This window comes from Magallana gigas, chromosome 5 (assembly GCF_963853765.1).
Source record: "Magallana gigas chromosome 5, xbMagGiga1.1, whole genome shotgun sequence".
In the NCBI taxonomy this organism is placed as follows: domain Eukaryota; kingdom Metazoa; phylum Mollusca; class Bivalvia; order Ostreida; family Ostreidae; genus Magallana; species Magallana gigas.
The window spans coordinates 53,116,031-53,142,395 of record NC_088857.1 but is presented as its reverse complement, the minus strand read 5'-3'; the positions used below and the strand labels follow the sequence as shown (position 1 = coordinate 53,142,395).

General features: G+C 34.7%; 2 protein-coding genes across 3 annotated transcripts in view; one reads left to right on the top strand and one right to left on the bottom strand.

Annotated features, from left to right (window-relative positions):
* The window catches only part of LOC117692417 (A disintegrin and metalloproteinase with thrombospondin motifs adt-1-like), a 46,034-nt gene extending 34,754 nt beyond the window's left edge, over positions 1–11,280 (bottom strand). Inside the window, exons 1-9 of one of the 2 annotated variants that reach the window (XM_066083509.1) lie at positions 11,187–11,280; positions 10,542–10,697; positions 10,355–10,453; positions 9,114–9,269; positions 8,927–9,025; positions 7,686–7,850; positions 7,499–7,597; positions 6,258–6,413; positions 6,071–6,169 (exon numbers count right to left, since the gene is read on the bottom strand). In XM_066083509.1, the coding sequence (XP_065939581.1) occupies positions 6,071–6,169; positions 6,258–6,413; positions 7,499–7,597; positions 7,686–7,850; positions 8,927–9,025; positions 9,114–9,269; positions 10,355–10,453; positions 10,542–10,697; positions 11,187–11,238 (1,081 nt within the window). In that variant the 5' untranslated portion in view covers positions 11,239–11,280. The remainder of the gene's footprint in view (positions 1–6,070; positions 6,170–6,257; positions 6,414–7,498; positions 7,598–7,685; positions 7,851–8,926; positions 9,026–9,113; positions 9,270–10,354; positions 10,454–10,541; positions 10,698–11,186) is intronic. The other variant, XM_066083510.1, reaches the window with a different exon arrangement.
* On the top strand, positions 807–3,840 carry LOC105341568 (uncharacterized). Its single transcript, XM_066086405.1, has 4 exons — positions 807–2,221; positions 2,530–2,709; positions 2,870–3,055; positions 3,213–3,840. Exons 1-4 carry the CDS (start codon positions 1,814–1,816, stop codon positions 3,552–3,554), a joined length of 1,116 nt encoding a protein of 371 aa, XP_065942477.1. The 5' UTR covers positions 807–1,813; the 3' UTR covers positions 3,555–3,840.
* Positions 11,281–26,365: the final 15,085 nt, after the last annotated feature.

The following is a 26,365-nucleotide window of genomic DNA, read 5'->3' as shown; positions in this document are numbered from 1 at the left end:
AAAGTTAAATGGTCCCCAAAGACTTCAGTGTGATATAATAGACTGGATGGCCTCAAAGGGTTATGGGTGGACACAAAGTTCTAGGGATACAGCTGACTTTGTTGTCAAGATCTTGAGAAATTCTCTATGGTATATAGATCATGCCCATGAAAAATTCAAGGAAAGTGGTTGTCCAATTCCTAACTGTTTCTGTACATTTCATGGATACAATGAATTTAAGAAATTGCACCACAGAATACCACAGATAACATCAGAAAGACTTAATGAACTCTCGATGGATCTGACAAAAGCATTATCTTTTCCATCAATGTCCTTTTCTAGAAACAAGCAACCCTCCTCTGACATGGAATCACTTCTTGCCACCTTAAGTCAATACAAAACAAGATTAGACAAAGACAATGCTCGTCATAAAAATTCACGAAAATCTTGTTCCCCTCCACGCTCACTTGAGTCGGACACATCCCTAAAGTATATACCAGGGAAACCTCAAAATGAAAATTGTTTAGATGATTCCAGCGTATACAAGACTCTAGAGGAAGATGTGAAATGTGTAAAAAGTTTTCAGTTCATAGATCTAGATAATTACACGCCTGAAAACAGACTAAAACGAAGGAAATACATTAATAGTTTGGAATTAGATGTGCCAGTGATGCTGTATAGAATGGCATTCGGTGGTTCTATTGGTACCTTGAACTTTATTTGGAAAGTACCTGGAGATGACAGCAATGATCCAGAGGTTTCAAAAAATATCAAAATTGTTAACAAAATCAATAAATCACTTCCAAAGTTTTCAAGGTCCATGAGAAAGCAGTTCATAAACCGCTATTTTAAGAATGTCAAGACTACGAAGTCTGTGCTGAGAAACATATTCTTTGATCTTACTGGCTGTGAACCTTCATGGGAATCTAGTGAACAAGCTGAAATTGATGAGCGTGTAGCATCTATATTACTTAATGGTGATGATCCCTCTCTTCTACTTGATTACAGATCTTTAAATGGAAAGGATATTGATTCCAAATACGGAGTTTTCTTTGAGGAAATGGGTAAATACTTTGATGAACAGTTAATGCCAGTTAATGAAAGGCGACATGGGGAAGAACTTTACTTACCTATGGCAATATCAATTGAAGATTTGAGGAATCAAGTTTCAAAGAGATTACCAAATGGCACACCAATTCCATGCAGTGAAACTGTTCGCTTACAGTTTCAACCAAACAGTACGTTTCAAAAGACTGCTTTAAAGTATTCTGGTAGATTTAATGTGAAATTTCGTGTGCAAACTCGACTTGCAAGAGTAAACCATGTTGACGCAAGGTATGTAGCTACCTCATTTAGATATCTGAAGGAGTTCTGCGTTAGTAATCGGGATGATGTTACACTAGTATGTTTAGATGACAAAGCAATTGTTCCCGTTGGGGAGCCAGGAATACCTATCAGTACTGGTGTTAGAGGGCATAATAAAGTGCTGACTCCTTCAGATGGTCCAAAACTAGTATGTACCGACCATGATTTTCACATAGCAGGTCTAGTGCCATCTGTAGCCTTTGTATCTAGGATACCTCGAAACAGTAATGACAGTTTCTTTAAAGGAAATGTTTACATTACAACGAAGGATAAGGTCTTTCAGCCATCAACACCCCACCGTCATGCATCTGAACTTACCAAGATATTACGTGAATAGTATTCTGAAAACAGTGTTGATTTGAAGACTCCGATTCTTTGCTTGGTGACAGATGGTGGGCCAGACCACAGAGTGACATTTGAAACTGTCAAGTTATCCCTTGTTCAACTGTTTATTCAACTTGACCTTGACATGCTAGTTGCTCTAAGAACTGCACCAAACCACAGCTGGATGAATCCAGCAGAAAGGTGCATGTCAATTTTAAATTTAGCACTGCAACATGTTGCTCTTGCAAGAAAAGAAATGGAACCCACATATGAAAATGCTGTCAAACACAAATCTACACTTGGTGCTGTGCGTAATTTGGCTAACATTAAGACTGGTTTCAAAGATGCTTTTGCTGAATCTGTTGGGAGTGTCATTGAACTTGTTAACTCTCGTTTCAAGAGAATGAAACTGAAAGATGAACATTTAAAAGTATACACAGGCATTCCAGATGAAGAAATTCAAGCCTCTCTTGATGTTGTTGGTCAGGTCCTTAATTCCAATCTCACTGTTGACATGTCTACGGGAGATTTACGTAAGGTTAAGAACTTGCAGGTAAATAAGACCATGGTCAATTTACTGAACTCTTCAGGATTTATTTTGTACAGTATCATGTATTCACCATTAATAAAAAAATATAAAAATACATCATAAATAGTGTAATTATAGTAATATATTAAGAAAAATTTCAAAACCATTACCATGGAATTCTTTATAGTACTTTGATATTTGAAAAATAGCTATCAATGAGTAGAGAAAAAATCCATGGAGAAGTCTAACACTAATATCATCATATTATTTGCAACACAGTTATTATAGAGATAAATTATTATATACCAGTAACACCTGCATTATAATTTCAGACCTTCTTGGCTGACCATGGAAAGAGTAGTCACTACATGTTCCAGTTGAAAAAGTGCAATAACTGTGCCTATTGCACAGTTATTAACCCTCCAAGGCTTCCTGTTGCTGAATTCCAGAGTTTGCATTTTCTGCCTGACCCTGTTCCTGGAGGAGATGGCCATTATCAAACCTTTGAGGAGGTAGGCATAATTTTTCATTCAAAGGATTCCGAAACATATTAAGATCAGATAAAATGAAAAAGAACATTAAAATCGTTCATGTTAATAAGGCATTGAATTAATTTCATGTACTTTGTTTATGGGTTATAATATATGATTCTAAAACTATCAAATTTATTAGGTGTATGGACAAGTAACAGGCGATACATACAGGCCGAGTGCTCAAGTACAGGATGATCCTGCCACTGCCAACGACAGGCGTAACCGAGATACATTTAAGACCCAAAAAGTTCGTGATGTTATTGTATGTGGAGAGTGCTCAAAACCAAGATGTGTCTACAGTGATAAAAAGCTTACCCGTGAACAAGTAAGTTATTAGTATTGTATGTTATTGGTGGCTTCACTGTCTCATTAAGCAAGCTTAAGAGGCCTTCAGTACCTGCAGTTTTTAACTACGCTAAATTTAAGTTGATATTAAAGTAGATTTGTGAAACTTTTTTTTTCATGATGTCATGTTATTGTAGGAGGAACTGTTGCTGCGTTTAAAGGAGGATCATGTTTACACTTGTGGAGACCCCATGGTAGCAGAGGATGTGGAAGATCCAGGCATGGTTGTTCGTGAGGCCATAAACTGCACAACAGAAGTGGAAACAAGTTATTTCTCAACCTCCTTAAAGCACTACTTACCTCCAGTTTGTGTTCACTGCGGAAGTGTTGACAGTCTTTTAGATGATACAGACCCTTACATTTCTAGCTTATTTGAGCAATATTCTATTGTTAGACCCATATGCCAGATTTGTAAAAATAATGGCAAAGATGCAAGAACATGGGGAAAAAAATTTCTGCCTAAGAAGTGCAGAAGATAAACTGTTGAATGTTGTTCATGATGAAGTGAAATTGTAACAAATAGAACAGTGTGCATTCTTTGCTAACAATTTATTTCATTATTTTGTACGAAGGTAAAAGCTGTTCATATTGTATACATGTGCCCAAAATACATAATTTGCACCATTATTGTTAATATATAATTCCAGTTTTGACTAATAGGGTGTGAGACATTGCACAGTGGTTTTAGTACAGTGAAATAATGATTTTTACATGTATTTCAAAGAAAATAATGATATTTTAAAATAAAATGTAATCGCTCGCCTCTATCTTTTTTATGTCGCTCCTAAATTTTCAAATTTCAGTATTTTAATTTTAAAATTATTAAATCGCTCGCTCGCCCCAATATTTTTTTGACTAAAATCCGAAGACCAAGAAATCAAATTGGTGTGGCCTAAAAGAGATGTCCTTGTTTATTCAGATTGTTTTGGATTTATAAAATTAACGAAATGAATATGTTATTCGAATCTTTTCGTCTTTTTAGCTTCAAGCGCGACTCGGCGTTGGCTCGGATTTTACTTTTATCGTTTCGATGTAAATTTCTCTCATTCAGCTGGCAAATAACAAAAGCTACAAACAGGATGTAGATTCTTTGGAGCATATTTTTCAAATCCCTTCTTTCAGCATGCTGGACATATTGTACTAAACATGTTATCAATAAAATGACGTCAGTGCAATTCATCAACTGCATCAATATCAGTGTGAGTACTACAGTCGTTTTACCGGTAACGAATCAGTATGCGGGTTCGTCGTGCATGCGACTGTTATTATCGAAATTCCAAATGTATTTTTTTTTGTTTAAATCACGGTTCTTTGTCCTTTTAAAATGTAGTATCCAGATTCCGAAAATGTAAAGGATGAATTACGGAGATAAGAATTTCAACACCCACTTCTTACAAATAATATGATCATACTGATATAAGTGTGGAAGTATTTATCTTGTAATGCATGAATATCAGCGGCATGTATGTTAGGGTTCTACCGACTTCTACATTGATGGTTTTCTTTATATTGACAGATGTACAAGAGAAGTTTTCCGAACTGACGACTTTGCTAACCAAGCCCGCGCCACAAAATGTCAGATCCACCACCACTTCTTCCACCACCACAACAACAATGACGACAAAACATAACACTAAATCTGGATCCACTCCTCTGCATTTGAGTACGTCTCTTTGGTTGCTTGAAGTCATTGCCTGCACGAACTATCTTTAAACTACATGTATAGTCACCGTCTTAGATATCAAAAATTATTTCAACTGTGATAAATTTAAAAGCTGACATAGTTGGATCAAGAAATACGTAAACGCATACTTGCTATAAGATTTTATTACAATTTGCGCCGTTGTCAAAAGAATATATTGAGAGTAAGAGAGAAAGCATCTTTCTTAAGACATACTTATTAATAATTTATAGATAAATCCAGGCCACTGATAAACAAAGATGAAGTTACGTAAACATCTTAGATGATAAATTGTAACAAAATTAATCAATTCAAGCTCCCAACACATACAATGTAAAGAAATAAAATTTTACAATTTGAAATGCAAAGATTAGACGTATAATCTAAAATGTATTAATATTTGCATTGTACACTTTATTATTCCTTGGCCAGCTATCAGATTAATAAAAACTATAGATAACCATGGAATATAAATACCAAAAAAACTTGCTTTGAATGATTATCTAGTACAGTCGTTTTACCGGAAACGAATATTTGCCAGTATCGAATAACTTTTAGAAAAATTATTGGTGAAAAACGAAGTTAAGGTTTTAAAAAATCCAAGCTAGGTAATTATATAACAGAAATAAATATTCTATCAGTGTGTAGAGTTGTTTTATATTTGACCCAGATATGAACTGCCGGAAGTGCAATGCGGAAAATCGAAAGTGTGAAAACAATTAACCTAAACCTAACTTTGAAAATGAGTTTCTTATGAAACCCTTTTTACTGGATAATTAATAATTATAATTATCATAATGAGATTATGCCTCATATCAAATAATAATAGAGCTTTGAATGAAATTACGACTTCAAATAGAACCACATGTAGTTCTCCTAGTGTCGGTTCATTGCGGCAAATTTGGCTGGATATATTATTTAAACAATATTTCAGTATGTAAAAAGATATTACATAATAGGATTGGGCAGCAGGCAATCCACACTTATATCAGTATGATATTTTTAGTTTAATGTAATTTAAAGCAACTTGTCGAGTTGAATGTTATTTAATTTAATGTTTCGCTAAGGTTAAAGGGCTGTTTGATAAGATTGAACGAAAATGAAAGTTTTAGATATTCATGAACATTCATCATTATATTAAAAAAAGGACTTAATTTTTCTGATGTCAATAGCAAACATATGAGTCTTGAATTCGCTTTTACTCTTTAGTGGTTTAACGAGATGATGTTAAGATAAGAACAAGCATGAGCGATTAAAAGAGAGGAAATAAAGTATCGTGCACTTTTCATGCAGAAGATTATTGCAAATGATTACCAGACTCGGTTGTGAGGCCAGCAAGCGAGCTGAGGGGAAGGGTCATCAATGGGAGGGTCGGGGGAGGAGCCGTCTTTGAAGAAGTAGATGTCAACATCGCTAAAATTAGCATAAAGTAATGCTTATAGTTAACACTGAAGTGAACTGAGGTTGCTGTGAAGGTTCATACAGACGACCAATGTCTTACTTGTCATAATGCAGCTGAATACATTGCATTTACGAGTCTCTATTACAGCGCAGCTGGAGTCCCCCTCAGGACATTCACGGGCTCGAGACTGAAGCCCTGTGTCACACGCCCTGTCACAAGGCGTCCAACTGGACCACTGAGTCTGCCCATGTACACCTGGATGATATGAAAAATGTTAATTTGCCATAGTTACCTTTTTAATTCGTTTGTTGCAAAGACAGATAAAACGATGCCTAAATAATAAACGCTAACCGAAACAAAAACAAAAATAAAAAACAAAAACAAAACAAGAGCGAGAGAATGGAAAACCACCTTATAAAATTTTTTAACAGTTCTTATCCAACTCAGGGAAAGTTTAAAAAAAATTAAAGAAAAATTAATTGATTAGAAAGTTATACTTTCAAAATATATGTACATATTGAAAAGAATTAATAAAAAGCTTATAAGGAATAATTTATCAAAATATGTATGGGAACCCGGGGAATATTAAGATTAATGATTTTATATTTTCATAGAAAATTCTACTTGCTGACATAACGTTAACATTAACAATAATATATATTCACCAAGTTCAGTTGGCAAAAAGATATTATTTCTTTCATGGGAAAAATTATTTTTGATTTAAAGTTATTATATAGTTCAACCCTTTTCCAGCGAAAAATAAAACAAAACACAGTAATGTAAATTTGCTCTCCATCACATTCTAGTCATATCAAATTTCATAATGAGATTACGCCTCATATCAAATAATAATAGAGCTTTGAATGAAATTACGACTTTAAATAGAATCACATGTAGTTTTCCTAGTGTCGGTTCATTGCGGCAAATTTGGCTGGATATATTATTTAAACAATATTTCAGTATGTAAAAAGATATTACATAATAGGATTGGGCAGCAGGCAATCCACACTTATATCAGTATGATATTTTTAGTTTAGTGTAATTTAAAGCAACTTGTCGAGTTGAATGTTATTTAATTTAATGTTTCGCTTAGGTTAAAGGGTTGTTTGATAAGATTGAACGAAATTGAAAGTTTTGGATATTCATCAACATTCATCATTATATTAAAAAAAGGAATTAATTTTTCTGATGTCAATAGCAAACATATGAGTTTTGAATTCGCTTTTACTCTTTAGTGGTTTAACGAGATGATGTTAAGATAAGAACAAGCATGAGCGATTAAAAGAGAGGAAATAAAGTATCGTGCACTTTTCATGCAGAAGATTATTGCAAATGATTACCAGACTCGGTTGTGAGGCCAGCAAGCGAGCTGAGGGGACGGGTCATCAATGGGAGGGTCGGGGGAGGAGCCGTCTTTGAAGAAGTAGATGTCAACATCGCTAAAATTAGCATAAAGTAATGCTTATAGTTAACACTGAAGTGAACTGAGGTTGCTGTGAAGGTTCATACAGACGACCAATGTCTTACTTGTCATAATGCAGCTGAATACATTGCATTTACGAGTCTCTATTACAGCGCAGCTGGAGTCCCCCTCGGGACATTCACGGGCTCGAGACTTAGTCCCTGTGTCACACTCCTTGTCACAAGGCGTCCAACTGGACCACTGAGTCTGCCCATGTACGCCTGGATGATCTGAAAAATGTTAATTTGCCATAGTTACTTTTTTAATTCGTTTGTTGCATAGACAGATAAAACGATGCCTAAATAATGAACGCTAACCGAAACGAAAACAAAAATAAAAAACAAAAACAAAACAAGAGCGAGAGAATGGAAAACCACCTTATAAAATTTTTTAACAGTTCTTATCCAACTCAGGGAAATTTTAAAAAAAATCAAAGAAAAATTAATTGATTAGAAAATTATACTTTCAAAATATATGTACATATTGAAAAGAATTAATAAAAAGCTTATAAGGAATAATTTATCAAAATATGTATGGGAACCCGGGGAATATTAAGATTAATGATTTTATATTTTCATAGAAAATTCTACTTGCTGACATAACGTTAACATTAACAATAATTTATATTCACCAAGTTCAGTTGGCAAAAAGATATTATTTCTTTCATGGAAAAATTATTTTTGATTTAAAGTTATTATATAGTTCAACCCTTTTCCAGCGAAAAATAAAACAAAACACAGTAATGTAAATTTGCTCTCCATCACATTCTAGTCATATCAAATTTCATAATGAGATTACGCCTCATATCAAATAATAATAGAGCTTTGAATGAAATTACGACTTTAAATAGAATCACATGTAGTTTTCCTAGTGTCGGTTCATTGCGGCAAATTTGGCTGGATATATTATTTAAACAATATTTCAGTATGTAAAAAGATATTACATAATAGGATTGGGCAGCAGGCAATCCACACTTATATCAGTATGATATTTTTAGTTTAGTGTAATTTAAAGCAACTTGTCGAGTTGAATGTTATTTAATTTAATGTTTCGCTAAGGTTAAAGGGTTGTTTGATAAGATTGAACGAAATTGAAAGTTTTGGATATTCATGAACATTCATCATTATATTAAAAAAAAGGAATTAATTTTTCTGATGTCAATAGCAAACATATGAGTTTTGAATTCGCTTTTACTCTTTAGTGGTTTAACGAGATGATGTTAAGATAAGAACAAGCATGAGCGATTAAAAGAGAGGAAATAAAGTATCGTGCACTTTTCATGCAGAAGATTATTGCAAATGATTACCAGACTCGGTTGTGAGGCCAGCAAGCGAGCTGAGGGGAAGGGTCATCAATGGGAGGGTCGGGGGAGGAGCCGTCTTTGAAGAAGTAGATGTCAACATCGCTAAAATTAGCATAAAGTAATGCTTATAGTTAACACTGAAGTGAACTGAGGTTGCTGTGGAGGTTCATACAGACGACCAATGTCTTACTTGTCATAATGCAGCTGAATACATTGCATTTACGAGTCTCTATTACAGCGCAGCTGGAGTCCCCCTCAGGACATTCACGGGCTCGAGACTGAAGCCCTGTGTCACACGCCCTGTCACAAGGCGTCCAACTGGACCACTGAGTCTGCCCATGTACACCTGGATGATATGAAAAATGTTAATTTGCCATAGTTACCTTTTTAATTCGTTTGTTGCATAGACAGATAAAACGATGCCTAAAAAATGAACGCTAACCGAAACGAAAACAAAAATAAAAAACAAAAACAAAACAAGAGCGAGAGAATGGAAAACCACCTTATAAAAATTTTTAACAGTTCTTATCCAACTCAGGGAAAGTTTAAAAAAAATCAAAGAAAAATTAATTGATTAGAAAGTTATACTTTCAAAATATATGTACATATTGAAAAGAATTAATAAAAAGCTTATGAGGAATAATTTATCAAAATATGTATGGGAACCCGGGGAATATTAAGATTAATGATTTTATATTTTCATAGAAAATTCTACTTGCTGACATAACGTTAACATTAACAATAATATATATTCACCAAGTTCAGTTGGCAAAAAGATATTATTTCTTTCATGGGAAAAATTATTTTTGATTTAAAGTTATTATATAGTTCAACCCTTTTCCAGCGAAAAATAAAACAAAACACAGTAATGTAAATTTGCTCTCCATCACATTCTAGTCATATCAAAACTCATAATGAGATTACGCCTCATATCAAATAATAATAGAGCTTTGAATGAAATTACGACTTTAAATAGAACCACATGTAGTTTTCCTAGTGTCGGTTCATTGCGGCAAATTTGGCTGGATACATTATTTAAACAATATTTCAGTATGTAAAAAGATATTACATAATAGGATTGGGCAGCAGGCAATCCACACTTATATCAGTATGATATTTTTAGTTTAGTGTAATTTAAAGCAACTTGTCGAGTTGAATGTTATTTGATTTAATGTTTCGCTAAGGTTAAAGGGTTGTTTGATAAGATTGAACGAAATTGAAAGGTTTAGATATTCATCAACATTCATCATCATATTAAAAAAAGGAATTATTTTTTCTGATGTCAATAGCATACATATGAGTTTTGAATTCGCTTGTACTCTTTAGTGGTTTAACGAGATGATGTTAAGATAAGAACAAGTATGAGCCATTAAAAGAGAGGAAATAAAGTATCGTGCACTTTTCATGCAGAAGATTATTGCTAATGATTACCAGACTCGGTTGTGAGGCCAGCAAGCGAACTGACAGGAAGGGTCATCAATGGGAGGGTCGGGGGAGGAGCCGTCTTTGAAGAAGTAGATGTCAACATCGCTAAAATTAGCATAAAGTAGTGCTTTTAGTTAACACTGAAGTGAACTGAGGTTGCTGTGAAGGTTCATACAGACGACCAATGTCTTACTTGTCATGATGCAGCTGAATACATTGCATTTACGAGTCTCTATTACAGCGCAGCTGGAGTCCCCCTCGGGACATTCACGGGCTCGAGACTGAAGCCCTGTGTCACACGCCCTGTCACAAGGCGTCCAACTGGACCACTGAGTCTGCCCATGTACGCCTGGATGATATGAAAAATGTTAATTTGCCATAGTTACCTTTTTAATTCGATTGTTGCATAGACAGATAAAATGATGCCTAAATAATAAACGCTAACCGAAACAAAAACAAAAATAAAATACAAAAACAAAACAAGAGCGAGAGAATCAAAAACCACCTTATAAAAAAGTTAAACAGTTTTTATCCAACTCAGGGAAAGTTTTAAAAAAAATCAAAAAAAATTAATTGATAAGAAAGTTAAACTTTTAAAATATATGTACATAATGAAAAGAATTAATAAAAAGCTAATAAGGAATAATTTATCAAAATATGTATGGGAACCCGGGGAATATTAAGATTAATGATTTTATATTTTCATAGAAAATTCTACTTGCTGACATAACGTTAACATAAAGAATTATATATATTCACCAAGTTCAGTTGGCAAAAAGATATTATTTCTTTCATGGGAAAATATATTTTTGATTTAAAGTTATTATATAGTTCAAACCTTTTCCAGCGAAAAATAAAACAAAAAACAGTAATGTAAATTTGCTCTCCATCACATTCTAGTCATTTCATAACTATACTGAAACTATGTGCAGTACTTCCTGAAAACTATCAGATTAGATGAAGACCGGCGCGCCATCCACCATTTCCCTTTGTTGTTATTCCTAATCTTTTTTCTATAAGGAAATGTTCATAACAAATGAAATAGAATTTTTTATACAGATTATTTTCAGACTGATTATGAAATTAAAAAAATCTATAAAAAGATTGTAGAGTTATACATTAATTTGTATGTTCTGATCGCGCTATATCATTGGCTTATGAAATAAAAAATCACTCATCATTTTGCTGGCGTTAAATTCATTCCTTTTCTGAAAAACTTATTCTTTAAGAAGGCACATGAAGATGAGATGTACATTTAAAGCCATAACACAAATGTTGTCCAGTTGTCCAGATGTAACATAAAAAAAAAGAAATGTATTGCTTTATTTGATGAAATAAGTTATAAATGAGGATACAGATTGTACAACTCTTAATTTGGTTAGTGAGAACTAAACCATATATTATCATGGACAGGGCAATTCATATAAAATACATGGCTACTGTCTTGAAATGTAAGCTATATTTATATATAGCTTATATATCAAGACAGATAACATGCATTTTGTTTATCCTGCAGCATTTGAGCAATTTTGAAAGTGCCTTTGATTTTTTTTGACTGCCTGAATGATCATTAATATGTTGCGCCGAGCCCGCATCGCCGTTATTTAGATATATTTATCCTGTCTCAGAACAAATTGCGTCCTTTTTGTTTTTGTAATCAAACAAATTTTAAAGTACAAAACACTCCTTATGAATAAATTTTTGTTTATTATATTAATATTCATAAGACTATATACATTAATAAACAATTATCAACAAATCGTAAAAAAGTAATCTAAACAAATGACGTAGGCTAAAAGTTTACTACAACAGTGTCAAAACAGCATCAATACTAACTGGGGAAAGTTTTAATTCAGGGAGCTTATGATTGAGTTCCAGTATAAATGTTTAAATTCTGGATGTGAAGAGTCGCTCTCTAAAAACAACCTCTTTGTTAAATGAAGATGCTTCTGAACTTTCAGTAGAAGCATTCTGTACAATTTGTTATTTTATCGTTGGCATGGAGCTTGACCTCGGATGATTAAAGACAGGATTATTGCTGCTGAAAATTTTCGAGCAATATTTACTGATCTTCCGACTGGACACGTTTTTGTCCGCTTATTTTGCATAATGTCTCTTTGTGGGGCATTTCCATTACGGAGTTTCTTAACGAGGTGTTTTCTTGCGCTTTGGTTTGTAAGTGTTTTTCATGACAGTGAAGTTTGCTTTTGTAGACATCTCTCTAATAAATAAAGCAAGTTTTTTCTCTCCAACTTTTGTTTGAAAAACCATTTATCGCTACGGGGGTCGTTAAAAGGAATGGTTCTTTTTGGCAAGTAGAAGGGGTCCTCATTTGACAAACAGCTTAGAGGTCTTTCGGCTGCAAATAGTTTGTGAAGATCAATCGGATCTCTTGCATTCCTAGTTGAAAACATTTTGGGTTTGATTAGGCGAATGTCCACAATATTTCCCCCTTTTTTTGTTTTGTTTTTTCGTCTGTCATTATATTCTAGAAATTCCGTGCTGTCAACAGTTTTTTCTAAATTTCATGTCCCCAATATAAAATTTTAATATTTTGTAACTCTTCTTAAACCAAATAACTGCTATTATACAAACTAGAGAGTGTACAAAAGTGCTACAGGAGTACAATGTATCAGTGCAAAGGATTTTTTTTCGTACAATATGTGAATTTCTTCGTCTGTTATAGCTTTGCTTGGCCTATTTCGACAGTTATGTACCCCATTGTTAGCAAACCTATTTTTGTATTCTTAGGAAGCAGAAATTATTCAGATACTTGGACGTGAAAAAAAAATCACTTGCTGTGGCCTTCAACTCAACATTCAGGTATACCGATCGCGACGACGTATTATCAATATAAATTGTTATTTCCATATTTATGTCGACTCGATATATCCCAGGAAACTTGAAATAAAGTTTGCATCATCTGTTTCATATTTGAATATTTTACTGGAAATGGACATTGAGAGTAACCTAACAACAAAAGTTATTGATAAACGCGATGACTTCAATTTTCCTATCGTCAACTTTCCTAAATTATGTAGCAATATACTTTAATCACTTGCATATGGTGTTTTTGTCTCTCAGTTAATATGATACACAAGGGCATGCTCTTCGTATGAACAGTTTCTCAAGGCAAGCTATTGACAAACAAGTTGATAAAACAGGACTATCAACATTCTCGTTTGAAATCATCTTTTCGTAAGTTCTACGGTCGATACAACGACCTTGTCAGCAAATACAATCTTCCACTGAATTGCATGCTGACTGACGTTTTTAATACTAATTGGTAGCCCATAATTAATCACCTAATTGTCTACGGACTTTTCCGTTTTTTTTCTCGATTACGACAAAGAGCACTCCTCAAAGGCACTTGATCCCACCTATATCTTTTTGGGGGTCCATGTTGCTCTGCTTCGAATTTGGATTTCGTTTTATGGACTTTTGAGACGGTTGACAGTTTTTATTGTCATGTTTCATTACAAACATAATGATTCAAATCACGTCTTTCATCACATATGCGTAAGAATACTTATCGGAAGTATAATTCGCCCACTTATGCATGCCTTTCGGAGATCAATAAAAACGGTGCTCTATATAGTTTACTGCCTGTATCGTAATGCTTAGCATTGCATTAACAGAGTGGACCAATGACATTACAAGTCATTTTCCGTTAAAAGGAATGCTTGTGGGGTTTTTTGCTTGGTTTTTTTTTTTTGGTTTTTGTTGTTGTTTTGTTTTGCTTTTAGGGCATCGCGAGTTGAACGAAATCATCTTCATTGTCCATTATTTTGTGTCAGTATTTTTACCTACCTTGTTTTCTTTCTAAGCTACTAAAGAATAAGCAGAAAGGACTCGGTTCATACTGATACAGCTGATCTAATTCGTCACAAGGAATTTCATGCACGTCACGGTGTTCATTTTTCATTAATTTTTGAAACTTTCAAACCAGGTTTACATCTCTGAGGGTCTTCTTAATTGCGTTTGAGTTTTCTTAATTTGTAATGAAAGTTTCAACATCATCAAATTTTACGTCAATAAACTAAGGGCCAGAGTTTTGCAGAGGGTTCTGTTTGTGCCAGAACAGATTCCGAAATTGCTGCAGACGAATTTTGCGCGAGTTCATTCAAGACTTCATATAAATTTTCATCGATAGAAATATCAAGGAATTCATTCAGAAGGTCATTCAGGAGGGGCCAAACCTTTGCCATGCGTATTTTTTTCGCTCATAGTTCTATTTAGATCAACTCTACATCAAACTTGAGATCAAATTTGGCGTCCATCCTTTTACTATAGTCATGCTGGATTTTTTATAATTGGTGACGTAAATATATTAAATAATGATGACCTTAAATCACTTATTCTTACCGGTCAACATTTAGGGATCTCCGATCTTTCAATGGCATTATAATTTGTTACATATTATGAATTCCTTAAAGGAATACGCCAGACAATAGGTCAAACACGAAAACGGAGACCATGACACTTAAATAAACTTAAAGTGTTCGATGTTAGAATCTAGGAACATTGTTCCACCACATTTAAATTGTTCGGTGTTAGAATCTTGGAGTATTGTTCCACCACATTGTCAGAATGAACCTAGAGTGTTCGATGTTAGAATCTTGGAGTATTGTTCCCCCTACCAATATCTTCAGGGAGGTGATGGTTTGTAGTTCTATATTTATCAAATAAGTTTCTTAATTTTCATTGAAGTAGTAAATAGTTATCTCAACAAAACTTGGTTTCAAATATTATATATATTGCACACTTTGAGGAACTATCTATTTTTTTTTTTCAATTTTAGGACATTTTGATTTTTAAGATTTTGTTTGACAATATTCTCTAACCATTTTATCTCCTCCTAGGCACCTGATCCTACCTCTAATCTTGTACAGGTCCGTGTTTTCTCTGCTTCTGTTTTGTATTGTTCCTTTGGAATTTTGATTTTGATCAATGTTCGTCATCATCACATGTCATTGCTAATTACTACAAGTTTTGACAGCAGGTTCATGTAGTTTTTACTTGTAACCCATCTGTACAAGACATTAAGAACGTGAGCTTTTTGGTTTTCTAAACCTCTCTAAAAGTTGTATTTTAAAGCTGCTTGGTCCGATTTTTTCGTTTTTACAGTATTAGATATTTTCCATACAAACTAATTATCTTAGAAAGTTATAGACTTTTGTCTATTTACACCACCAGAATTGGTCTACTTTCAAAACATATATTCAAATGAATAAAATAATTTCTTTTTGGGCAAAAAAACCCCCTAAAACTCATCATGGGACTATTTAGAAAAGGGGACGGTTTGTCTTGTATCGACATGTTATGCATCGATTTTAAGCGAAGTAAACTTCAGAAATATTAGTGAACTAAACGTACAGAGGTTTATTTTTGATTTGCCAAAACAATATGACCTTTGTTTAAAGCGATATCAAAGTCGTAATACAATCATAGCTTCCTTGACGTCAGAGGCAAATTTTAATACGAGGCGAAATAACGCAATACCCTATTGTGTTGTTTGTTTTTAAAACAAATATTGTACATCATGTTTTTTTTTTTAAATATGGCTTGATTTACAGGTAAAACAAATGAAATGTCTTTTGTTATACACATACTTTGCAGAACCATCGTTTAAAAACGGTTAAAAATTTGATGTGAAATCGGACCAAGCAGCTTTAAACATGTTGATTAGATAATCACAGTGCACTTATTCATTTAATTTAAGAAATGTTAGAATTAACCATGATGGTGTTATCATACCTAGCTTACTAAAGTGAAACCCATCAATGATTTGCCGCAATAGAAATTTACTTTAACCTTTGATGTCAATTTCGACCCCGGGGCTATAAAACTTAGATGAGCTCCTTTTTGATCTTAGTCTCACATTTCTGCTATATATTCCTTCTGTAAAAGTAAGAATAAGATCAAAACTGATCTCGTCTAAGTTTTATGGCCCCAGGGCCTGATGCTGTAGATACTGAATTTCCCAAAGTAGTGTAGCGGCTTAAGTCAATATTTCAGCACGATAGTTCACTTGTGGAGGCGACAAGCATCAAATTTTGCATGAAGGTTCCTTGAACATTACTTGAGTAAAAAATATCGTTGGCCATTCAAGTTTTGATCATTTTCAAGATAACCGCCTCTTATTTCAAAATGGCGTCTTTTTCATAAAGTTTTCATGATATTTTAAATATTTCTGGGTAATATTTTTATTTTCTGTGAAATTATGAAGAAGAATTTGATGTAAGATATAATTTGATATTTATTCCATATATGAACACTCTGCGCATGCGTTTAAAACATTCTGCAGCTCAATTTTGAATGTACATAATCTAATCGTCTAAGCAGTTGCACTGCAAAGAACAGGGCAAAATAATTCGGACTTGAAACATTTGCATTCCCTAGAACAACTAATATTACATCAACATTTCAGTAGTTTTTGACATGAAGCCGCCGTTGATGGTAAGGATGTCCCGTGTGAAACCGATAAACCGCAATCTTATCACAACCCTATCTGGAAGGGAATGCTGTGCTTTTTTACTTATATAGTAACTGACCCAATGTATGTTTAGCTTGCAATACAGATATTAATATGCTATACAAGAGCAGCTCTTGAGAGATTGAGGGATGCCATTGTATGGAAGCTGCTTACAAGCAAAGAGGCCAAGGCGCATGTCATTTACTCTATTGGAAGTGTTAGACCGAACGCACATAATGACTACACATTCTTCTAGTTAATTAATTATATGTTCTGTCGCACTGTCACAAGGAGAACTTAAGAATCTGAGTACCTCTGTTACGTTCTCAAACACATTACAGCCTGCCATTCTGTCATTTTACCTGTCTCAACAAGTGGAACTCTGTATCCCAGTCAGTTAATGCATGAAAGAAGGACAGTGCTTTGATCTTGGACCCAGTGATATAACAATGACATGAACTGGTATCCATCGCAAATCCTTGCCCTTTCCAAATGTCACCCATAACTCATCAACTTTCAAATCATCAAAAATACCTACACTAATAACAACACCAATCTGTATCTAAACTTACTACGATGATTAAATTGATACTACCCAAGGCTGCATGTTTTGCATTGATTTGCATTTTCTCCTTTGTTACAACTATAGTAGTTTCTGTCGTAATAGTTGCAGATACGATTTGGTCTGCTTAAATCCAGATGGTCTTGTTTTGTTCTCGTTACACCGAAGAAAAGTGTTTCAAGAGTTTGGCGGTCTAGTGTTTCTAGTTATCTTCCGTTTAGATCTTATGCCTCGTTTTCTTCTACTTTCACCTTTATGACTATCATCTTTGTAAACATCGAGGACAATATCTACTCTCCAATGGCCTTGCGCAAGCAAAGTGATGTGCGTTAAGATAATGTCATTGGCATAGTTATCAACGGTTTGACATTGTTCGGTTGTTTTGAATTGACTAATGATGGACGGTCAATAACAAGTGAGGGAACTGTTGGTACACTGTTTGACAATACTTGACTAGCTTCCAAAATAGGCATCGACTGAGATTTCACACCAGTATTAAAAAAAAACATTTTGAGAAAGCGGGGGGGGGGGGGGATTTCTGATTTTCATATTTCAAAAATTCTTGTAAATCACATTGCTCTGACAGGAAATAAGAGTCTAGAAAACAGGCTACAGTCATCTTCTGAATTTGCTAACTATGTCTTTGAAGAATCAGCTTTTTGTTTGGAAACTTTACCATTAGAAAAACAGAATCACTGAAGTTTTCAAGCATAGCCATTGCACAAGCCCATGAGCAGAACAGTGCAATTGTAAAAGGCGATGATGGTGCGATATTGCTAACTGTCAAAGAATCTAAAGGATAGGTAACTGAAAACACTAGACTTGGAACTTAAAAAAACTAAACTATTGGGGTTTAACCTCTGCAACTATAACGACAGAAACTACTATAGTTGTAACAAAGGAAAAAATGGTGCCAGTAACAGAGCTATAGATACAGACTTTGTATCATCTTGAAACCATGAAGAAGCTGACACATGCAGCCTTGGGTAGTATCAATTCAAGTTCGGATACAGATTGTTATTGTTATTAGTGTGGGTGTTTTTGATGATTTGAAAGTTGATGAGTTATGGGTGAAAGGGCAGGAATTTGCGATGGATACCAATTCATGATAATGTTTAATCAGTGGGTCCAAGATCAAAAGCACTTTAATTCTTTCATGCATTCACGGATTGTGATACAGAGTCCGTATTTGATGGGACAGGTAAAATGACAGCATGACAGGCTGAAATGCGTTTGAGAGCGTTACAGAGGTTTTCTGATTCTTAAGTTCTCCTTGTGTCAGTGTGACAGAACATATAAATTATTTGTACATTTGTACGTTCGGCCTAGCACTGCCAATAGAGTAAATGACACGCGCCTTGACCTCTTTGCTCGTACAGCGTCCGTACAATGGCATCCCTCGATCCCTCAAGAGCTGCTCTTGTAGAGCAAATTAAGAGATCTGTATTGCAAGCTAAAGATATGTTTGGTCAGTTACTATACATGTGACAAAACTTACTATCCCCTTCCAGATGGGGTTGGGATAAAGATTACGGTTTTCGTATTTCCCACTGGACATCCTTACCACCAATGGCGGCTTCATGTTAAAAACTACTGAAATGTTGATATAATAAAAGTTGTTCTGGGGAATGCAAATGTTTCAAGTCCAAATTTTTTTGCACTGCTCTTTGCAGTGCAACTGCTTAGACGATTAGATCATGTACATTCAAAAATGAGCTGCAACATTTTTTTAAACGCATGCGCAGAGTGTTCATATATGAAATGAACAAATTATATCATACAACAAATTCTTCTTCATAAATTTACAGAAAATAAAAACTTTACCAAGAAATATCTAAAATATCATGAAAACATTATGAAAAAAGACGCCATTTTCAAATAAGAGGCGGCCATCTTGAAAATGACCAAAACTTGAATGACCAACGATATTTTTTGATCAAGTAATGTTCAAGGAACCTTCATGCAGAATTTGGTGCTTGTCTCCACAAGTGAAATATTTCATCCACTATCCGCTACACTAAAGAGTCGAACAGACAACAGAAGAGGACAATCAGACGTCAAACGGTGTTTGCAGAATCAGAGTCAACTACATCTGATTCAAGTGAGGATGATGGTGATTCAGAGATTACCTAAATGGTAAAGAAAAGATCAGGTAAGAAAAATATACCCAATGGTACGCCCAATACTTCACGTATTCATCATGGCAATGATTCCAGTGAAGCTTTCGGTGTAACGGGCAATAATTATTTCGGTATATCAGGCGCTGATGATATCGACGTTGGTCGTGGAAACTCGGTAACAACACAGTTTGATTATTCTACTGTAGAATCAGATCATGGATGTCCTATCCATTTTATTGATTAATTCAGATCTGGTGTGTCACATAATTCTAATTTGTCTTAACCAAATATAAATGATAATGTGTTGCCAGATACTAATGTTTTCATTCCACAGGTCTTTTAGAGAGAGAAATAAACCTGACAGATACGGAGAATGGGTTAAAGGGTCCTAGCCAGTTAATGTTTGGTATGTCTGACATAAGGAGAATGTCACAGAAAATGTATAGTTTTATGTTTATTATTTTTAGTTGTTGCTATATAGTTTTCAGAATTGATGTCCATATTGATATGAAGCAAAATGTCAGCAGACATTTTTTGTCCGGACAGGGGAGAATGTCACAGGACTAATATTTTAGTTAATCATTCATCATAATTGCGTTCATTCATTTCAATATTTCATGTTTTCATTTCCCATTGTTCATTTGTTTCAATTCACACCACTTCATTCATTCATACAATCATTCACAGTATGAGGGTAGTACGAGAGGTCACGTGGTTATGTTTGGCTGGTGGATAAATGGGTATGTTAGACTGGTTTTTCGGGTTATAGTAAGTGTGCATGTCCATTTTTATAATCAAAATTTTAGCACGAAGTTTGAGATTTAATATTACAACGCCACCCAAGACAGACGGTTAATGACGCGGATTCATAGCTTGTCAACCCGACTTATTATCCATTAGTTTATATTGCTGTTATACTTGGTGAGTTATTTTAATCAAATAAATGTAATTTAAATATCATTAAAGGAAGTGAACATGAAAACATTAATTTTGCTTAATAAATTTTAAAAGCCTTTTGAAACTTACAAATGAGGTATGTTACCTTTTTGTTTATTTCTATCAAGAGATTTTATCAATTTAACACTGTCAGTGAGAGGTTTATGGAGATAATCCATTATTCCCCAGACTGCATCTGTTCTCTGAAGTAGATAAGCCACATTGCTGCTGGTGACTGGGTCAATGTTGGAACTAGGCCAGTGTTTATGTACAGAGTTGATTGTTTTTATCTTTGTTGATAGATAAGATCTTGATGATATATGTACGCCGGTTCTGTTTATGCTGTCAGAAGAATAACAGGACTAAGACACTTTTTAAAAGTCGGGATGCTGAGCAATGCACCTTGTGTGCTCATTTATGTAGCACACATAATGTTCAAACTCATAAACAAGAAATTCCTGAGTGCAAGAAAAAATAAGTCACAATAACACTGATCCACGGACATTCCATTCTAGTTACATGTCATATTAACTGCTGGTGGGAATGCATCATTCTGAGATCCAAAATTTTCCTCCATAAACACGGTTTAAAAATGACAACTCTTTACATCCATTGCAAGTTTCAATTTACATTTTGATGATGGCATTTTATCTCTGTTACTACACGTGTGTAAAAATGCAATGTGACTCACTGACGTCAGCATCAGTGCTGCCCTCTCCTAGATGCTTAGAGATAACCAAGCAGGGAGGTAATGATTTTAACAATATGGCAGCGCTCATGGATTGCAAGAATTAGTTATTCTGAGTGGTATATCTTCTTACAGAGGAAAGCTCTGTCTAAACGGTTTTTAGATATCATTAAACACATCAAACAGACAAATTTGAGCCCTTAGTAATTTTTTCATGTTCACTTCCTTTAAACTAAAGATAAATAAATGAGTGATTATAGGTCACCTGTGGAAACCATTTATTCATTATTGCTCTAAGAACCACAATAAATAGCGTCATTCCACAAAAGGCCCTGGGGATCTGTTTCCCAATATACCTGGGAAAATATTGTTTCAACAGAACAGAATAACAAACACGTCTGTTGGCAGTTTTTTGTCATAACTTTACTTTAGTAGTATAATAAATGGCAAAGAATACAATATATAGAATAAGACTTCAATGAACAATGAATTGAGGTATCAATGCGTAAACAACGGTCACAACAAAAATGATCAATAAAGTTATATAAATGTTCAATATGGTTAAATGACAAGAATTCAATGTCAATCAATGTATTATGCACAATGGTATACGCCGACTTTTTCAATAGTATATGACGTAGAAAAACAATGACAATGACAAAATGACGGAAGCCCATATTATTGGCCAGAGACACTGGAAATAAACAGAATCTGCGGCGGGGCTTCACGCAAAATTCAGCCATATGTACGAACGCATCAAGATGACTTGTTTGATGGTTGAGGAAATACGCCACAAGCGGTCAAATGTTGCCAATGCCATGACAAAAACTGCTTCATGAATGTAAAGGAGGAAAAGTGGCAAGGTTTTCAAGCAATATTTTGTACAAGCCCGATTGAATACCGTTCAAAAATAAAGTTTGAGCACAATCAGAGAGATGAGTGCCATCAGGGTATAAATTTGAGTTGCATTTTTGTAAATCTGGGTAACTGATATAGCCCCCATTTCTAGCAATGACGAAGTTTGACATGGAACTGTTGATCCTAATGTGTGCTATGTACGAGAACATATGACGGTTATATGTTCTTGGCAAGATCTGTGACCAAATAATTTGTGGTATCCAGACCAATGAATTTTATTGTTATGTGTAGGAATGAAGTAAACTGATATGATGTTAGGGGATTGGCATTCAAGTGGCAGAAGCATGGGCCTGAAACATTAGGTCTTATTGATAGGTATTTATTCAAATGAGTAAATAATGTTGTTGTTTTTGTGTTTAGAGGTATTTGGATTGGGGCACCCTTGCCCAGTTGGTCAGTTTTAGAGCCCATAATCTGAACCATGATTTCAGAGTCTAATAAATGAATGTCAGTCTCAAGTAACACCACTGCATTCCTACTCGACACAGTAAATTCACTCACTCTCAGCAATGCAAAGAAGGCTAGTTCAATTGCGGTTGCAAACAGTGTAGTTTCATAAGACAAACTGAAGACAATGCAGTAACAAGTTGGCCTAACAGGGGAAAAGTTATTGGTGCTGTAATATCTTTGGATGGCTAGCGATGCATTCCCTCAAGCATTTTTTTGACGATAATCGTTTTTGTATGGTCAGTGTGGCCTTGCAATTGGAGCTGATAGCTTATACCGCTAATATAACATCTTGCAGTTGAATATGAAATGGAGTTTGATGCTAAATATGCAATATAATTAACTAAATGGTGGACTGTTGGTGGCCAAAGTAGCTGCAAGGAAAATTTGTTACGAAATGTGCCAAATGACTCGAGACCGCGCTGATATGTATCAGCTGTGTTTATTTTGCTATGGCAGCAGATAAAATAACATCTACGTGGGGTCTAAGAGGTTGAATAATTCCGTCGGGATCTGTGTAGGCTGAATGTCTGCATTCGGAACAAGTTTAAATGAAAACCAGTACGGAAACCAAGTGATAAGTATTCAGCAGTATCTTTGTTAGGGTAATTATCCAAATAACTTTGCATAATTTGAATCTTAACTGGAGTTGAACCTAGGTCCCATAAACCTTTGTCTGGCTTGAAATGTTTGGCGTGGGCGGAGGGGTAGCTGGTGCAAGTTGGGACGAAAGATAAAGTTGTTTTGTTTCTTTATTTGAGTGGGGGTATATCGTGTGCTAAATGATTGCGATGACCAGCAATGTATGCGAGGATGATTTTTATGGCAGTACATGCACAAATGATGGTAGAGACATGATTGTCTGCTACAAGAGCCTTTGAAATTATAGTCGTAACATTTTAAGTTAGATTGAGTGTTATGGACTACAGCTGGATTGGACATATAGATAAGCCATAGCTCAGCGTCTACCGAACCCCAAGTGATAGATGTGTTGGTAGAGATTTTTAGCCTAAACTGTTTATCATACTCCAACCAACTTGCATTGGGATTTCTGCTAGCCCCTAACCTGATAGTTTGAATGTATTTAGGATGCCCTGAATGTCTGCAGGGTATCTCAACAAATAAATGCTGGAAAAAATTATAAATGCATCAGTCCAAGAATCAACTGTTGTGATTTTCTTGCGATTTGTTTTTGAAGACATAAGTAACTGACCGTCGACAATTGAAATTTTTTGGTCTGGCTTGTCAGTATCAAAGTCGGTGTGCAAAATTTGGCTAGATCAATATAATCTTTGGACCAAATGTTTTCGTTAATGGGTTTGGGAACAAAATTACCAAGATTGTCTGAAACGCTGATAAGGGGTGTTGGTTTGTAGCAATAGCATATGACAACATGCTGCTTGTGGGTAAAACAGTACCTGAAGTTGCAGGTACTGGAATTTGCTTATTGGCTGGCGTGGAGATGGTGACATCTGGCACCGGCATTTCCACTGGTTGCACAGGAGCCTCAGGGGTGGACAAAGCAGGTTGGGGTTGCGGCTGAGTTCCCGAATCACGTCCTAGTCTTGAGGCCGCTGGATTGGATGCCGCATATGGGGAGGATGAATTCCTCTTAGACTTACTTGCACGCAACATTTTAAGGCGGAAAGAAACCTTAAGAGTATAGGCAGTAATAAGAAAAAATTTTAAGAAACCTCATAGGGGTCTCAATAACAATAATAGAACTTGGAGTAAATATCTACTGTTAAACAATTAAAGTTATAAAAGATCAACATGGGCAAATCAGAAATAGTTTGGTATTTAGATTTGATAATATGATTTATGATTTAAAGCCATCGAACAAGCATGTCGTGGTTCTTATAATGATTTCCTGATTTTACATAAATGCACCCTAGACACCACTAGTAGCGAGGATAAATGGAAAAGAACACTCACCGTTATGTTTCCTACAAAATTAACTTACGAACTAAAAATTTGTTGGTATTTGGCAATATTTAATGAGTGATGGATCCTGATTGTTGGAGATTGGGAATGAACGTCTACCGCTTGAAGGCGGGAAGCTGACTGTTGCGCATGAACGATTGTGCGATGAACTTAGAACGATTACTCTAAATTATACATGTGAAACCAATAGAGGTAAATGAGATTTATCTTTCTTGGATCAGCTACTTTTCTATTCGTTTCAATAACTGGACTTAACTCATATTGAGTTAAGTCTGATTATACATCAGATACCCCTTAACGCTGATTTTAATATCTTCTGGTTATCAGCCGATTAAAAAAAGCGTAAGAGCAACATGACTGTGATAATTTATAGAACTCTGTAAATGTGAAAAAAGTAACACCCAATACATGTAATTCTAAACATATTCTAATATGATTTTTATTTATATCTATGTAGATCTGATAAAAGCAGTTCATTGTTTATTTGAAATATTTTTAAGTGATATCCAGTTTTATAATGTAGAAGATACAACATTGATACTCATTAAAGCTAGGTTGAATAATTTATATCTTATTAACCGTGAAGTGGAACTTTAGTTGTTCCAAGCCATTTTATATGAGTATAGATTCTGAAGCATGTGAATCTATTACTTATAATTTTTTTCTCTAAAAGGATACATATATTCGACAAATACTACCTGTAAAAAGCAATTCATTGCATCAATTCATTTTAATCGCAACGTCTCATGTATGGATACATTTCAGGACGCAATCCCTTGAGACATCAATAATAAGTGTACAAATGTAAACGTTTTTATAAAGGCAATGAACGAGCATCATGAAACAGTGTATAAAAGTTCAATAAACTTTTAAAGAGATATGGAAGTATTTCATTTATTGACATTATTTACCAGGAAGAATGTTTGAGACACCAACACAAAAGGGAAATGGTGGATCGCTAGGCAGTCTTCGTCACATTAGATAGTTTTCTCTTTTAAGGAAGTACTTGAGAGTAACTTTTGAACCTTTTAGATTAGCTCCATCCTAAACTTATTTCCCTAATAAGTTGCAGCATTGTCATTTAATAGGATGTGATATATGATTTTATTTAATACGTTTTGTTTTCATTTTGTTTATAAATGTAGGGTTTTGTTTAGGCATTAAATCATAAAAGTATTTTGACATAGTTCCAAACATGATAACAAAAAGATTTTTATGCTTCAAGCTTAACTGGGTGATCACGATGCTTTGTTATTAACTAAAAAGTAATTTGAAAAATAAATTAAAAACGTTAAACTTGTGCATTTTGATGTATAATTGATTGCGTTTTAGCTTTATATTTTTGTTGATTTCATTGTAATACAATTCTTTTTTTATCATATTTCATTGGATATTTTATCTTTGGAATTTTATTATTATTATTATTATTAATTTTTAGGGGGTGGGGTGGAAAAGAGAGGGCCTGATACTGTGTTGCTTTGAAAACCTTTCGATTCCTTGATTTTAGTTTGTTGTTTACGTTTATTTTAAATAAAGTAAGTAATTGAACAAGTTTACTACGGCTTACTGCTCATAATAATCAACCATTTATAATCTCTAGGCGTCCTTGCGCAATCTGAGTGGTCGACGTGGACGGTCTGTGACTCAGGGATCCAGTCCAGAGTTCGAGGACTCCAGCCGCTCTGTTGTAGAAAGTCGTAGGGGTAATGAATTCAGCTGCAACATGAAAAGAAGGATATTAATTTTCTTTATGAACCTTCACAGCAAATTCAATTCACAAAAGAACTTTAGTGTTAACTTTTAGTACTACTTTATGGTAATTTTAACGATGTTGACCTCTACTTCCTCAAAGATTGCTCGTTCCCCGTCCCTCCCATTGATGACCCTTCCCCTCAGCTCGCTTGTTGGCCACACAACCACGTCTGGT